Source organism: Propithecus coquereli, unplaced genomic scaffold, assembly GCF_000956105.1.
Source record: "Propithecus coquereli isolate 6110/MARCELLA unplaced genomic scaffold, Pcoq_1.0 Scaffold9, whole genome shotgun sequence".
In the NCBI taxonomy this organism is placed as follows: Eukaryota; Metazoa; Chordata; class Mammalia; order Primates; family Indriidae; genus Propithecus; species Propithecus coquereli.
The window spans coordinates 15,410,871-15,428,636 of NW_012155284.1; the positions used below are offsets into that span (position 1 = coordinate 15,410,871).

General features: G+C 36.1%; 1 protein-coding gene across 1 annotated transcript in view; it reads right to left on the bottom strand.

Moving 5' to 3' along the window:
• CWC27 (CWC27 spliceosome-associated protein homolog (S. cerevisiae)) overlaps window positions 1-17,766 on the bottom strand; it is a 225,672-nt gene that overhangs the window by 179,815 nt on the left and 28,091 nt on the right. The window contains exons 8-10 of the mRNA XM_012664624.1: window positions 17,401-17,480; window positions 16,398-16,428; window positions 8,034-8,191 (exon numbers count right to left, since the gene is read on the bottom strand). Of these exons, the coding sequence (XP_012520078.1) occupies window positions 8,034-8,191; window positions 16,398-16,428; window positions 17,401-17,480 (269 nt within the window). The remainder of the gene's footprint in view (window positions 1-8,033; window positions 8,192-16,397; window positions 16,429-17,400; window positions 17,481-17,766) is intronic.

Sequence of the window (17,766 nt, forward strand, 5' to 3'; positions counted from 1 at the left end):
TTATGATCAACTGGTTTTCAACAAAGGTGTCAAGAACACATGACAGGTAAAGGACAGTCTCTTCAATAAATGGTCCTGGGAAAACTGGATATCCAGATGCAGAATAATTAAATTGGACCCTTATCTCACACTATATACAAAAATCAACTCAAAATGGATAAAAGACTTAAACATAAGACCTGAAACTGTAAAGGTACTAGAAAAACAAAATGAGGAAAAAGATCCATGACATTGTTATGGGCAATGATTTCTTGGATAGGACTCCAAAAGCACAGGTAACAAAGGCAAAAATAGACAAACAGGATTGTGTCAAACTAAAAAGCTTCTGCAAAGCAAAGGAAACAATTCACAGAGTGAAAAGACAACCCACAGATTGGAAGAAAATATTTTGCAAACCATATATCTGATAAGGGGCTAATATCCAAAATATAAAGGGAACTCAATTCAACAGCAATAAAACAAATAACCTGATTTAAAAATGGGGAAAGGAATCTAAACAGGTATTTCTCAAAAGAAGAGATATGAATAGCCAACAGATATATGAAAAAATGCTTAATATCTCTAATCATCAGAGAAATGCCAATTAAAACCACAACGAGATATCATCTCATACCTGATGGCTATTATCAAAATGGCAAATGATAACAAGTGTTGCTGAGGATGTGGAAAAACAACACTTGTACACTATTGATGGGAATGTAAAGGAGTATAACCATTTTGGAAAATAGTCTGGAAGTTCCTCAAAAAACTAAAAATAGAATTACCATGTCATCTAGCAATCCCACAAATATATCCAAAGGGATTTAAATAAGTATGTCGAAGAAATATCTGCAATCCCACATTTTTTTTCAGCATCATTCACAATAGCCAAGATACAGAAGTAACCTAAGTGTCCATCAATGGATGAATGGATAAAGGAAATGTGGCATATATACACAATGGAGTAATACACAGCTTTAAAAAAAGAAGGAAATTCTGTCATTCTTGACAGCATGAATGGAACTGAAGGACATTATGCTAAGTGAAAAAGGGTAGACACTAAAAGACAAATATTGAATGATCTCACTTATATACGGAATCCAAAAAAGTTGATCTCATAGAAACAGAGTAGAAAGGTGGTTACCAGAGGTTGGTAGGGGGGAAGAAGGATAGGCAAAAGGAAGATGGTGATCAAGGGTACAAAGTTTCAGTGAGACTGAAAGAGTAAGTTTTAATGATCCATTGTAGAGTATGGTGACCACAGTTAATAATAATGTATTGTATATTTCAAAATTACTAATAGAATAGATCTTTCATGCTTACACTGCAAAAAAATAAGTTGGTGAGGTGATAAATGTTAATTGGCTTGACTGAATCTTTCAACAATGTGTACATAGACCAAAACATCACATAATAACCTATAAATATACACAATTATTATTTGTCAATGAAAAATAAATTTTAAAAAAAGTTAGAAAAGTGGTTATTATTAGGGGATGGGAGGGAGTAACCAGAATGGGGTAAGAAGGGGACTTCTGGTAATGGCAATTTTGTTTCTTGATCTGGGTGATGGGCATATGGATATACATAGCTTGTAAAATTCAGCTAGCTGTATACTTGTGATACGTGCACAATGAAATACAGTTTCTACAGATTTGTTCTGTATTTATATTATACTTACATTAAAAGTTAAAAAGTAAAAGAAGCATGTACCCAGGTTTTACCTCAGAATCTGTTGGTGTGGGGCCTGGCATCAATATTTTTTTTAAAGTTTCTTCTAAATCTAATGTGTAACTGAGATTGAAAAACACTCCTATAATGAAACACAAATGTATTCCTTTTTTATTCATCCAACCAGTCCACAAATTTTGGTGACCAATTACTCTATGCTCACTATACTAGTGTCTGAGGATATAAAGATACTATAAATAAGACACAGTCTCCAAAGGAGCTTAGTTTAGGCAAGGGAGAGGTAAATCAATAAATTCCATGTGAAAAGCCAAGCAAGCTACTTACAAGATCTAAAGGAGAAAGCGATTTGTCAAAGAAGGATTTATTCATTTTTGTTCATTTATTTATATAATATTTGGGTACCTATAATGTTTGCACATGGTGATACAAACATAAATAGACACGATCACTATCTTCGAGAAAGTTACAATATAAGGGTACACAAAGAAGAAAAAAGTGTATAACCTAATATCATACTATCATAGAAATGTGAACAAGGTACAATAGGTATGCACCAGGGAGAATATAGTAGCAAGTTGCTGATCTTGAAGCTAAGATGATATAAACTTGAACTAATCTAGTAGCAGTGAGGATAAAAATTAGTAGTCTAGAGGACCATTTCTCAAACTTTAATGCAGATACGAATCATCTGGGGATCTTATTAAAATGCAGATTCTGATACAAAAGGTGTGGTGTAGGGCCTGAGACTCAGCATTTCTAACCAGTTCCCAGGCAATATTAATGCTTCTGGTCCACAGATCACAATTTAAGTAGCAACGCTCTTGAGGGAGATTAGTTTTAAGAGGAAAGAGATAAAATATCCACAGCAGAGAGAACAAGAAAAACAAAAACTGGAAAGTAGCCATTAGATTGTCCATTAGATGGCCTTAGAGAGAGTAGTTTCAGTGGAGTGGTGGAGGGAAAGCCAGATGATGTATATTTAAAAATACATAGGGCTGGGCGCGGTGGCTCACGCCTGTAATCCTAGCACTCTGGGAAGCCCAGGCGGGTGGATCGCTCAAGGTCAGGAGTTTGAGACCAGCCTGAGCAAGAGCGAGACCCCATCTCTACTAAAAATAGAAAGAAATTATCTGGACAACTAAAAATATATACATAGAAAAAATTAGCCAGGCATAGTGGCGCATGCCTGTAGTCCCAGCTACTCGGGAGGCTGAGGCAGGAGGATCGCTTCAGCCCAGGAGTTTGAGGTTGCTGTGAGCTAGGCTGAGGCCATGGCACTCTAGCCCAGGCAACAGAGTGAGACTCTGTCTCAAAAAAAAAAAAAAAAAAATACATAGGAAGTAAGGAGATGGGGACAGGAAATAAAATCGAGTGGGTTTGTTTGTTTTTACTACTGAATGCTGGGAGAGGCTTAAGCCTATTCACAAGCTTAGGGAAAGATCTGGTGGAGAGAGAAAACTGAAGAGAAAGGAAAGAAAGGATAGAATCACTATGCATAGGTAGAGGGATTCCTCTCCCTTTAAAGTAGAGGAGAAGGAGGTTAGAAATGGTCTGAAAGGGCAAGGGGGGGAGAGAAGGGAATAAAGGTTGAAAAAGTTTTACTCTCATTTCATAAAACGGGAAGTCAGGTGATCTGCTGAGAAGGAATTTGAAGTTTGAAGTCAACATCATGGAGAATGAGTAACAGAGAAGCACCGGAGGCACAGCTGAGGCTGGAAACTAGAAATCCATAACGCCAACTTTTACGTGGCTGCGTGGTTCTGCTGAGCAGCATCCAATAGTAAACATATAGGCATAGAGAAGAAAGAGAGTGGGATTGATATATTTTAAAAAGGGAGGAGGCAAGGGACTAGAAATTCTAAAGACGTCAGAATAGGTATAAGAGTACCTACTCTATAATGGGGGAAGATAAGAAGTGTTTTCAATTTTTTGCCCCTGAACCCTTAAGTACTTTTTAAAGGCACAACTAGACACATTGTCAACAATACATTATTAGTAGAAGATTCTACTCTACGTAAATTTTTTGAAAAATATCTTGTTAGATACCATTTCCCCAGCTTAAATATTAGGTACTCAATAAACTTGCTTGGAGGTTTAACATCCAAAGTGATAAACAGAGATTCCAGATGTTTCCTTACCAGTAGTAGCAATACCACAAATTTTCAGTAAAATTATACTTTGATTGGCTCCTTGCCTAAGGGGCTGGTAGGCTAGTCTAGTCTTTGATCCTAGTGCTTAAATAAAAAAAATGACCAAAGGATAACAGATTATTTCAAGCACATCCAGATGAAAAGTTTGTGTATTATCATGAGCACCAATTTTTGAATAATGATTTCAACCTGACATCCTATCTCAAACTGAGAGGTGACTTTCCTTTAAATAAAATTACCTTTCACCACATTACAATTTTTTAAGGCTCTTAGATGTTTTCTGGATTTTGTGTTTTATTTTTTTTAACCATAAAATTAAGTCCAAAGACTTAAACCAGGGGTAGGAACCTGCAAACTTAAGGCCACATGTGGCCTTCTAGGTCCTTAAGTGCGGCCTTTTGACTGAATCCAAATTTTACAGAACAAATTTTTATTTTTATTAATACATTTTTGTTCATCTTTTGTATTTTTATTTTATTTTTAAAATGAATGTATTTAAAATACCAAAGAATAAAATAGGTTTCAACAAAATAATCCTACCAGACTGACTGGCACAATTAGAACATTAGTAAGCCATAAGGGCTAAATTTACAGCTGCCGTGCTCAGGATTTAGTGTTAACTTTCCCCGCCTGATTGGCACCACTACTGCATGAAGCTAGTTGGCAAGAGTTTATGGGGGTTGCGTATACCAGTCTGTTATCAGCTTTTGAGAAAGGTGCATAGTGTTTCTGTTTGCAGTGGAATTTATGAATAATTGCACAGCTCAATAGTATTTTTTTAATTCTCTCTGCTTAATAGCCCATCATGTCAGAGAAGACTAAGCAAACGCTGAAGGAAGTAAATAGATTTTTAAATGAGGATTGGGAATTGCGATATTATCTTGTTTCTACTAAAGATAAGATGATTTGCTTGCTTTGTGATACTGCAATATCAACATTAAAGAAATTCAATGCTCATCAGCACTGTAACACTTATAAGGACCACAAAAATTTTAAATTAGAGGGAGAAGCATGAAAGATTGTATTATAGAAATTAAAAGATAAAAAGCAAAAGCAAACACAATTCTTTCAAGTAGTAATAAGACCTGGAAATAATGCCACTGAAGCAACTTATAAAGTAGCTTACATGATTGGGAAAAAAGGGAAGCCATTCACTGATGTAAAAATTGTGAAAGAATGCGTTGTCAAAGTTGTAGGATGCTTAGACCCTGATAACATTTCAAAGTACAAACAACTACCTCTTTCAAGGAGAATCATAACTGATCAGCAGCAGGAATTAGCCTTCGACTTAATAGAACAACTTCATGCAATACTTCAAAAGGAAAATACATATTATTCGATCACTTTGGATGAATCAACTGATACTACTGACTCAGCACAGTTTTTATACATCATTCGGGTCATAACAGAAGATTTTCCTTGCTAAGAAGAATTACTTGCTTTGGGCACTCTTGCAAACAGAGCCCTGGGAATAGATATCTTCAACAACTGTCAAGATAAATGTCATGAATTTGGACTGAATTTGGCAAATTTAGTGAGTGTATGGGCAGATGGTGCATATTCCATGACAGGAAGGGTTTACTGCACAGATAAAACAATATATTAACAGATCCAGATGATCTCATTTCTTTTCATTGTATCTTGCATCAGCAGAATCTCTGTGCTAAAGGTACTATTTTAGGTGACACTTTGCAATAAGTTATACGTATTGTTAACTATATTTGTGCAAACGTAACATGGCATCACCAGTTTTGTAACATGCTAAAGTTGAAGATGAGGTATTCAGCGTGGATTTGCAGTATCATTCTAAAGTGTGTTGGCTATCTCAGGGACAGGTGTTAGCCAAAATTTTTACAGGTGAATGATACATTGAGATTGTATTTAGTGTGGAGAATGGATTGATAGAGGGGGTGTTTTGGGCTGCTATAACAAAATACCATAGACTGATGGCTTAAAAAAACAGACATTTATTTCTCACAGTTGTGTAGGCTGGGGAGTCCGGATCAAAGTGCTAGCCAGTTTGGTTCCTGGCTAGGGCCCTCTTCCTTGTTTACGGATAGCTGCCTTCTTGTGTTTTCTTGTGGTCGGGTGGGGAGGGGGGATTCCCAAAGTCCCCACCTGCATATAACATCATGCTGTGGGTTAGGGCTTCAGTATATGAATCTGGGGGGTCACAAACCTGCAGTCCATAATAAGGGGAAAGGCTGGAGGAGGCAAGTTAAGAGGCTTCTTTAGTAAATCCACGTGAGAGATGATGGTGACCTGACCCAGGGTATTGGTTATTCTAAAGAATGTTTCACATGAATGTGATGTTTAAATTATGAGACATTCTTGATCTTATCACTTGAAGCTTAGTATTTATGATAATTTCTTACATAGGAGCTTATATATCCATTCATATTAGCAATTTTTCCCTTTTTATAATCAAGTATAATTTGCAAAATTAAAATCACCTAACCTTAAATTTATGAGCATTTTATATATTCACTGCAGAGGAAAAAGCCTGAAACACTCTTGTTCCAGATACCTGCATTGCTTCCTCTTTCATCTCCTTCAAATCTTTGCTCAAATGTTACCCTCTCAGTGATACTTTTTGATCACCCTATTAAAATGGCAAAAACCACCCAACTGTCTCTAGTTCTCTCTAGTCCCCTTCCCTGGTTTGTTTAACAAAGCATTTATCACCTATTTGATATACTATATATTTTAAATATTCATGTGTTTATTGTCTCTCATCCAACTAGAGCAAACATTCCATGAAGGCTAAAATTTTGGCCTGTTTTGCTTACTGCTATAACTTCAATTTCCAGAATAGCTCCCAGCATTAATAGGGAGGAAAGTAAAAGGAAGGGAGGGAAGGAGAAGAAAAATAAATTAAGTCTCCAAAAGTGGCTTAAATATTTTAGGTAAACATGAGTACAACATGTCCGAATGCTTTCTTGCTTTTCAACCATTTACTGCTTTGAATCCACATTCTCCTACTTAACCCAAATCAAGACGCCCTTAAGGTCACAAATGACTGATACCTGTCTAGAGCACCAACCTCTGTGCTGCAATCAAATATTCAAATGCTTTCCAACAAAAAGCAGACACAACAAAGTCATTAAAAGGTTAGTTAATTTTAAAATTAATAAATAGTTTCATTTTTTGAAATTATTCAGTACATGATAGTTAGATTTTTAGAAAATAACGTACATTTTTAAGTGTATCTAATTGAAGTTTCTTGAATGCAGCCTTATTTGATTATAGCTAAATTAATGCAGCCTTCCAACATGAAAAGGTTCCCCACCCCTAACTTAAACTACAGTGAAGCTGGTATAACTGACCTAAAGTACTAATGATTTTGGAAGTTTTATGAACTCAAAAATATGTGGTCATGAGGCAATCATGGAAATTTCTAGACTAGAGAGAAAAACTGTATTTTCCCTTTTAAATTCTGTTCAGTGGTATCATGAAAGAAATTTCAGCGAAATATCATTTATATGTAGTTACAATTATCTTACCCCCAAATGTAGGCTATCTGCAAAAAACAAATACTATTATTTTTTAAAGCAACATTATTTACAACATATACCATAAAGTTGTAATAATAGAATCACAAAAAATAAAGGGAAAAGTTTTTCACTTAAATTGAATTTTAGGAGAATAAAATGTTGAGTCACAAAATCCAACAAACTTTTATCAGCAGACAGTGAAATTTTCATAATTTGCTGAAATTTCTTTCATGATACCACTGAGATTAGGAGGCGTATATGGTATTTGGTAGGTCAGACTTGAAAAGACCTTTAAGAATGTTTTCAGGCCCATGTACTTTCTTCATCAGTTCTGACAAATTTTACTCAAATTATTTGAGGATGTCTCTTTTCTTTCTATACAATTACTCTGCTGTTCTCTCATTGGTATTAAACACATTCTTCCACATTTAGCCAATATATTGCTCATCCTATATATAACAACTTATAGAGTCTTTCTGAAACAGGATCAGAGAGAAATGAAGTGGAATTTGATTCACAGGCCCATTGCTGTATTTACTTTAAGCCTGGTCTATTTCTTTTAGGCTCTCAAATGGGCCAATTTGTACCACTATTACATTTATCAAACATTATGAAAATGGTAGTTCGCAAATTAGTTGAATAGAGGATTCAATCTTAATTAAAATAAAGTATAAAAAGACAAAAACTCTGATATCTAGAAGCACAATAATTGACTCACCTGCGGCTGACTGATTTCTTTTCCACTTCTCCTTCTCCAGCTGATTTAACATTTGCACTTGTGTCCTTTTTTAACTTTTTTGCAATTCTTTCTCTCATCAGGTTCTTCTCATCACCATCAATACATTCATCATGCTCTGCACTTTCATCTTCTCCATCCTATAGAAACTGAAATTGAATATTTGCCAGGCATTCAATTTCCCCTTTCACTTCTAGAGACCCATTGCATCCAATGGCTCTCCTCATTGCATTCTAGACCAGCTTTGTTTTTTGTTTTGTTTTGTTCTGAATTAGTAAGGGCTTGAAGAATCTGCTCCAGGTGGGAATGGCCTTGGGTCCTGCTCTAAGCAAACTGTGTAAGTATGGGATATTCCAGGAAAGGTTGTTTACTCAATTTGTGCCCAGCAACTCTGTGCAGCACAGACTGCTCCCCTGTATCACCCAAGATATTGGATGTACCTATGTTCCTATTATTATCCCAGCGGGAAATGTGGCTTCTGGAGGTAGTGGGCCAGCATACTAACCTCAACCAGGGATTAATTCAAGTAGAAGTGGTATAGTGGAGAAGCTGATATTTATTTCTATAATCTAAGTCATAGCAATCACTCCTCTTCTGAAAATCCTCCAGTGGAGTCCCACCTCACTCAAGGCCCTGTACAATCATACCTTCCTGACATAGTCTCCTACAACTCCAGCCCAACAACACTAGCCAACTTTGGAGTTGTTGTTCTCTCTAGCCTGAAACACTCTTGTTCCAGATACCTGCATTGCTTCCTCTTTCATCTCCTTCAAATCTTTGCTCAAATGTTACCCTCTCAGTGATACTTTTTGATCACCCTATTAAAATGGCAAAAACCACCCAACTGTCTCTAGTTCTCTCTAGTCCCCTTCCCTGGTTTGTTTAACAAAGCATTTATCACCTATTTGATATACTATATATTTTAAATATTCATGTGTTTATTGTCTCTCATCCAACTAGAGCAAACATTCCATGAGGGCTAAAATTTTGGCCTGTTTTGCTTACTGCTATAACTTCAATTTCCAGAATAGCTCCCAGCATTAATAGGGAGGAAAGTAAAAGGAAGGGAGGGAAGGAGAAGAAAGAAATTACCCCAAGTGGATTAATTTTCTTTTGTGAATCTTTAATCTGGGGAGTCAGAGTGAGGAAGGATTCTTCACTTGAGGCTTGTGGACCCCTAAAGCAACGGTCCTCAAAGACTGGTCCTCAGACTATATTATGTGGTTGTAACGTTAAAAACGTAAAATCCTAGCGCTCATTGCAGACTCATTGAACCAAAATCTCCAGGGATAGGAATTGTGAATATTTTTAGCAAGATGTTTAAGTAATTCTTAAGCACTAAAAGTTGATAACCAGGGACCTAGCCTTCCATGCTTGGGCCTCAGAAAATCTAACAACAACACAACAAAAATCCCCTGCAAATTCATACAATTTTGGTTGTGTATAGTACATTTTCCCAGGAAAGGATCCACAGTTTTAATCATTTCAAAGGCTCTGGGACACAAAACAGGTTAAAGACCATACACTATCCTAAGATGACCTCGTCCTACCCAGGATATTAAGAGCAATGTATAGTCTTACATTCCAGCCTATACCTTGATTCTATTTTCTAGACCCATATTATTGTTACACAGATGTCTCCAAATAATCTCAATCTCCAAATGCACAAAATTAACCTATTTTTCATCTTTCTCCCTACCTCAAGCCTACACTTTGTTTTGTACCAATCTAACAAGTTGCCCAAACAGAAACCTTGTGGTTGTCCTAGACTCCTCCTCCTTCATTTCATAGTATGGAATCAGTCACTTCCCAGACCTCTTTCAAGTTAATCTCTTTCCCATCTCCCAGCTGTGGTCTTACATCAAGCTCTCCTGCAATAGCTTCCCAGTAGCTCTCCTTGATTCCAGTTTTTTTCCTCTTGTTCATCCTCTTTAACTGTGGTTCCCAACCCCTGGGCTGCAGACTAGTACTGGTGCCTGGTACTGGTTATGAATAGGGCTGCACAGCAGGAGGTCAGCAGAGGGTGAGCGAGGGAAGCTTCATCTGTATTTATAGTTGCTCCCCATTGCTTGTATCACTCACTGCCCGAGCTCCACGTCCTGTCAGATCAGCAGCGGCATTAGATTCTCGTAGGAGCGCGAACCCTACAGTAAACTGTGCATGAGAGGGATCTACGTTGCACATTCCTTATGAGAACCTAAAGCCTGATCTGAGGTGGAGCTGAGGCGGTGATGCTAGCACTGGGAAGTGGCTGCAAATACAGATTATCATTAGCGGAGAGGTTTGACTGCACAGAGACCATAATAAATCAATTGCTTGTAGACTCATATCAAAACCCTATCAGTGAGTGGCAAGTGACAAGCTACATCTGTAGGCAGGTTTTATAGTGGCAAGCGAGTTGATGTACTTCAATTGTACAGCTGCATTTAGAGGCAGGCTTTAAGTTAGAATCTGACACTTATTTTAGTCTGCGCATGGCCTGCCATTATTTTATTTACCACTTCTGTCCGTGTGTCTTTCCCGCACTGTACACTTATCTCAGTCACAGTTTTGACAAGCCCACAAGCTAATCCTAGCAAAAATGAGTAAAAAACAAATGTCGCTGGAGAGCTTCTTTGAAAAGGGGGAAAGGCCCAATGATAAGGCAGCAGAAGACTCCAAGACTGCCAACAAAATGAAAGCTGCATTTAAAAGAAAAAAGAGTTCTACTTAAATTACGGGTTCATTGCAACAGGTGATTCACATTCTCCAAGCCCACTTTGTATAATATGTGGCAATTGGCTATCAGGTGAAGCCATGAAACCTTCAAAACTGCTTCACCACATGGAGACCATGCACAGACTTTGGAGTTTTTCAAAAGAAATGTGAACATGAAAAACAGAAGCAATTATTGAAGGCCACCACTTCATCAAATGTGTCTGCACTGAGAGCATCATTCTTAGTGGCTAACTGCATTGCTAAAGCTAAGAAGCCCTTTACTATTATTGGTGAAGAGTTCATCCTGCCTGCTGCTAAGGAAATTTGCCATGAACTTTTTAGGAGAGGCTGCAGTTCAAAAGGTGGCACATGTTCCTCATTCAGCTCACCATAACTAGAAGAATTGATGAAGTAGCGAAGGATATTGAGTAACAATTGTTAGAGAGGATTAATGAGTCACTGTGGTACACAATCGAGGTTCACAAGTCTACCAATGTTGACAACAAGGCAACAATGCTTGTTTTGTGAGATATATTTTTCAGGAGGATTTCACGAAGATACATTATGTGCACTTTTGTTGCCAACCAACACCACAGCTGCAGAACTATTCAAGTCTTTGAATGACTACGTATCAGGAAAACTGAATTGGTCATTTTATGTCAGCATATGCACGGACAAAGCGGCTGCCATGACTGGAGGGCTTTCCGGTTTCTCTACTCAGGTCAAGGAGGTTGCTTGTGAACGTGAGTCTACGCAGTGTGTCATCCATAGAGAAATATTGGCTAGCTGAAAAATGTCACCTGAACTAAACAATATTTTGTAGCATGTAATTAAAATTATCAACCACATTAAAATGTAATACATGCTGTTAACTCACATCTGTCCGTCTGCACAGCTCTGTGAGTAGACGGATGCAGAGCACACACATCTTCTCTTATACACAGAAGTTAGATGGTTTTCTAAAGGTAGATCACTGGCCAGAGTTTTTGAGTTATGAGAGCCGCTCCAGAGATTTCTTTCAGAAAAACAGTCACCACTGGCAGCACATTTCAGTGACACAGAATGGGTTGCAAAACTTGCTTACTTGTGTGACATATTCAACCTGCTCAAAGAACTCAATCTGTCACTTCAGGATAGGACAACTGTGTTCAAGTCGGCAGATAGAGTGGCTGCATTCAAAGCCACACTGGAATTATGGGGGCGACAAGTGAACATTGAGGTTTTTGACATGTTTCAAATGTTAGCAGAGATTTTGAAAGAGACTGAGCCAAGGCCTTTTTTCCCCCAGCTGGTGCATGATCACCTATCTCAGCTTTTAAAAGAGTCTGAGCATTACTTCCCAACCACAAAGACGCCTGAACTGGGAAGGAATGGATCCATGACCCATTTGTAACTAAGCCATGTGAATCGACTTTGTCTGTGCTAGAAGAGGATCAATTGCTTGAGATCACAAATGACGGCGGCCTTAAAAGTATGTTTGAGACAACTTCAAATCTCCATACGTTCTGGATTAAAGCCAAGGCGGAATATCATGAGATTGCCACAAAGGCATTGAAAAGCCTGCTTCCATTTCCAACATCCAATCTTTGTGAAGCAGGCTTTTCTGCAGTGACAGCCACCAAAATGAGATTACAGAGTAGACTGGACATGAGCAACACACTTCAGGTGTCACTATCTCCTGGGACTGTATAGTTGCAGGAAAACAAGCTCAGGGCTCCTACTGATTCTGCATTATGGTGAGTTGTATAATTATTTCATTATATATTACAATGTAATAATAATAGAAATAAAGAGCACAATAAATGTAATGTGCTTGAATCATCCCAAATCTATCCCCTCCTAATCCTCCCCCATCCCCAGTCTCTGTCTCCCGTGAAAACAGTCCTTGGTGCCAAAAAGGTGGGGGACCGCTGCTCTATAACACTGCCAACAGTAATCTTCCTAAAATGCAAAGTTGACCATAGCAACCTTCTTTTTAACAAATACCCTTCACCTGTTCCATATTCCTTTTAGGATGAAATTCAAACTCCTCACAAGACCTATGAAACCCTGTAGAATTTACCACTCCCCACCCAAACTCTCCAACCTCATTCCACTCTGCCTCCTGTCATTGCACTGTTCACACTGGCCTGCTGTCTGTCAGCTCCCAGAACACTCCAAACTCTCTCCTGCTCCAGAGTCTTTTGCACATGTAGTTTCCTTTACCTTCAACACTCTCCCTCCCTGCTCTTCACAAGACAGCCTCCTGCAAACTTTAAATCTTAGCTTGTATTTCCTAAATAAGGTATAATCTCTCCTTAGTTCCCTGCTTTAGCATATGCTGTTCTCTGAGCTAGAGGAACTCTACCCTTCACTTTATTTTTGACCTAGTTAACTCCTAATTCTTCTATAAGACATAACACAGCATCATCTCTTATAGGAAGGTTTTCTTAACAAGGTCAGATATTCATCTTCTCTCTACTTATACATAGAGAGAACCCTCTCATTTGACTGTAGTAATAGATAAATCTGTATTCATGCATGGAAAGTTATATACTTCCTACTGAATTACACAATGCACAGATCAATGAGTTTTTACATAAAGTGGCATATGTATAATTTGAAAAACTTGATTTCTTACATATTAAAATAAAATTTTCCTTCTATTAGCTTTATTAGCCAGTACAACTTATAAAGATCAAATAGTCTTGAATGAGAATCTTCTGAAATGTATGTATAAAAAAGGAATAGTACTATAAATGACTGATCCAAGCATTCCCCATATATCATGTAGGATATTCACCCATCAACATTTAAACTTTTAACATAGTAAAAATTATAACATCTGAATTTTGAGTATTTATGTAATGTTATGGGAGAGAAGAGGCAGGCTAGAAATTCATATATAAAATTCCAATTTTGTAGTAAAATACACACTTGGGAGGAAATATTCCAATGCCAAAATAAATGATTTTTACTTTTCAAATTTTTCCAGAATTTGACATGCATAAAATAAACATTTCTTTCAGAAAAAATAATTTAATTTTGTAAAGATTTTGAACTTTCTATACGTTGTTCAAACTGTATTTATAATAAATTAATACTCACATCATCTAAATCTGCTGCATCACCTTTTTCACTACAAAAAAAAGTAAAACACAAATTTTAGCTTCAAAGCGAAATTAATGAAATTATTTAATAATTCAAAAATTTAGAACAGTTTGCTGGGATTAACATTCCAAAAATTTGATTCAACATAGGAATTGCAGAATGGCATTGTAGAGCAGATGGAAACATTCTAAAAGGGAGTCATTTTTTATAAATAAAATAAAAGGTATGCTCCATTAGAAGATATATAAGTCCACTAGAATTTAAAAGAAAAAAAGCAGACAACAACCAACAGTGCTATTTTTATGAATAGAGGTCTGCAAAAACCAATTTCTTCTGTTGGCTTGAAGTATTCTGGCTAATAAAACCAAATCTTTCAAATAAAAGGATATTGAGAAAAGATTGTTTTGAAATAGGATTTTTAACAATGAGCTAAACTCAGTACAACAGTATTTTAGTCCCCTTTGAGACATTGGCCCAGGGCAATTATATTTAACACCAAGACATCTTCCCTTCTCAAAGAGAAGCAGCAAAGATAGCAAGACAACTTTGTGTTAACCCTTCAAAGTAGATGAGAATTTACAGTCAGTGAACTGGCCCAAAAAGTGGTGACTTCTTCACAAAAACCTTCAACAATTTGTTCACCCGTGATACCAACTGAGACAAAAATGCTTCAAAAAAGAAGTTAGCAAGGCATTTTTTAATTAAACATTAAACTGTTAAAGCAAACAGTTTCTAGTATTCAAACTATCCTAAGAGGTAAAAGTTTAACAATTAATCTTAAATTTAATTAATTGGTAGGTAGATAGCAAGAAGAATGAAAGTGATGAGAATGCTTCTGTCATACTAGAAGTTCTCTACTTCCATTATCAAAATGCTTTATTTTTTGGTCTGGGTTTAACTTTTTTGACTTACGAGTACTGACTGTTTACTCACAAAGGAAGCAAGAAAATTATCTGAGCCAGTAAATAAGAACTTAGGATCACACTAATACCAGACTAACCTTTCAACAGCTGGAACAGAACTGAGATGTGGATCATCCTTAAGCAAGTCATGACTACTTTTGCTTTTTCCCTTCATGCTCTGGAAAGGAATGTACAATGTGACCATGAGTGGGGAAATAAAGTCTTCCAAAAGGACAAATTAACAAATTTACAGAAAATCTAGTACCGACATAATGTGGTTAGCAAAATATGTGTTCCTGAAAAATGGGGAACTAAAGCTTTATAAAGAATCATCCTACTCTTCCATTGACTGAAAATACTATTTTAGAAACACCTTTTTTTCAAAAAGTGATACACCATTAAAAATACATCTATTGATTACAAACTTCGAGCTCTAAATCCTCATCATGATTCACATACAACTAAACTAGTTAATTTTTTGTCCCATAAATTATAACTTACAAGCTAGATCACAAGGGTAATCTGAAATAAATGCATACTATTATTCTTCAGATATACCATCTATACTGCACAGAATCACTTTTTAAAATGTACACAAGCAGCCAGATGAGTCCATCTCTAAGGTACTATTTAAAAATAAAAAAAACAGATATGTAGAAGAGCTGCTAAAGCAAGAGACTATTCATCAATGACCAAATATTTATTAAATGCTTTAATTTTAAAGTTCATGTTCTCAATAAATGTACATTTTAGTAGGGAAACAAGACATAGGAAGATATAAGAAGTAGAATTATAAAATAACAACTACTGTTGCTATTATTGTAATTTATTAAGTATATAGTTTGTGTCAAGTCGTGTGCTACAGACAGTATTTCTACCCTTCATTCCTCTTCTGCCCAAATTAAAGTCTATAAGGTGGGCATTATTAGCCCCATTTTACAAATGGTTAGAGAGATTAAGTAATTTAGTCAGTGGTAGAGGATCTAGGATTTAAATCCAGGTCTGTCTGACAATAGTACCTATTTACCAAAAATCCAAATGTATCCATTTTTCTTTTCCTACAGGGCCCTATGGACCCAGAACACTGGCCTGCTTTCAAAGCTGCAATCCCTTATCCTACAGACTTCTCTACTGCAGGGTAGGAAACTTCAAACATATACCTTGTGTCTTGAGGGGTGGGAAGCTGCTCACTACCCTTACCCTGCAACCAATCATGTAAAAGTGAACAGTAAGATGTTAGAGTTCACAGACAGAAAGAATAATTTCTATTTATTTTGAAGGAAAATTTTATTTTGAGAAATTCATTACAAAATATGTAACTAAAGTTTTAAAAGGTCAGATATAGAGAGGTGAAAATCTCTTTCCCTTAAGCTCCATTTACCAATGTTAATTTTGAGGACAGGCACTTATATTTGATAGGTTTTACTCTGAGGCAGATGTATACCTTCTGAAATATATTTCCTGATGGAAATAATAGATTTTTAAATTTCTATATTAATATGAGGTTCTCTACATTTTAAAAATGCAATCAATTAAAACATGCTTATAGTACATGCATAAAATAAACATTTCTTTCAGAAAAAATAATTTAATTTTGTAAAGATTTTGAACTTTCTATACGTTGTTCAAACTGTATTTATAATAAATTAATACTCACATCATCTAAATCTGCTGCATCACCTTTTTCACTACAAAAAAAAGTAAAACACAAATTTTAGCTTCAAAGCGAAATTAATGAAATTATTTAATAATTCAAAAATTTAGAACAGTTTGCTGGGATTAACATTCCAAAAATTTGATTCAACATAGGAATTGCAGAATGGCATTGTAGAGCAGATGGAAACATTCTAAAAGGGAGTCATTTTTTATAAATAAAATAAAAGGTATGCTCCATTAGAAGATATATAAGTCCACTAGAATTTAAAAGAAAAAAAGCAGACAACAACCAACAGTGCTATTTTTATGAATAGAGGTCTGCAAAAACCAATTTCTTCTGTTGGCTTGAAGTATTCTGGCTAATAAAACCAAATCTTTCAAATAAAAGGATATTGAGAAAAGATTGTTTTGAAATAGGATTTTTAACAATGAGCTAAACTCAGTACAACAGTATTTTAGTCCCCTTTGAGACATTGGCCCAGGGCAATTATATTTAACACCAAGACATCTTCCCTTCTCAAAGAGAAGCAGCAAAGATAGCAAGACAACTTTGTGTTAACCCTTCAAAGTAGATGAGAATTTACAGTCAGTGAACTGGCCCAAAAAGTGGTGACTTCTTCACAAAAACCTTCAACAATTTGTTCACCCGTGATACCAACTGAGACAAAAATGCTTCAAAAAAGAAGTTAGCAAGGCATTTTTTAATTAAACATTAAACTGTTAAAGCAAACAGTTTCTAGTATTCAAACTATCCTAAGAGGTAAAAGTTTAACAATTAATCTTAAATTTAATTAATTGGTAGGTAGATAGCAAGAAGAATGAAAGTGATGAGAATGCTTCTGTCATACTAGAAGTTCTCTACTTCCATTATCAAAATGCTTTATTTTTTGGTCTGGGTTTAACTTTTTTGACTTACGAGTACTGACTGTTTACTCACAAAGGAAGCAAGAAAATTATCTGAGCCAGTAAATAAGAACTTAGGATCACACTAATACCAGACTAACCTTTCAACAGCTGGAACAGAACTGAGATGTGGATCATCCTTAAGCAAGTCATGACTACTTTTGCTTTTTCCCTTCATGCTCTGGAAAGGAATGTACAATGTGACCATGAGTGGGGAAATAAAGTCTTCCAAAAGGACAAATTAACAAATTTACAGAAAATCTAGTACCGACATAATGTGGTTAGCAAAATATGTGTTCCTGAAAAATGGGGAACTAAAGCTTTATAAAGAATCATCCTACTCTTCCATTGACTGAAAATACTATTTTAGAAACACCTTTTTTTCAAAAAGTGATACACCATTAAAAATACATCTATTGATTACAAACTTCGAGCTCTAAATCCTCATCATGATTCACATACAACTA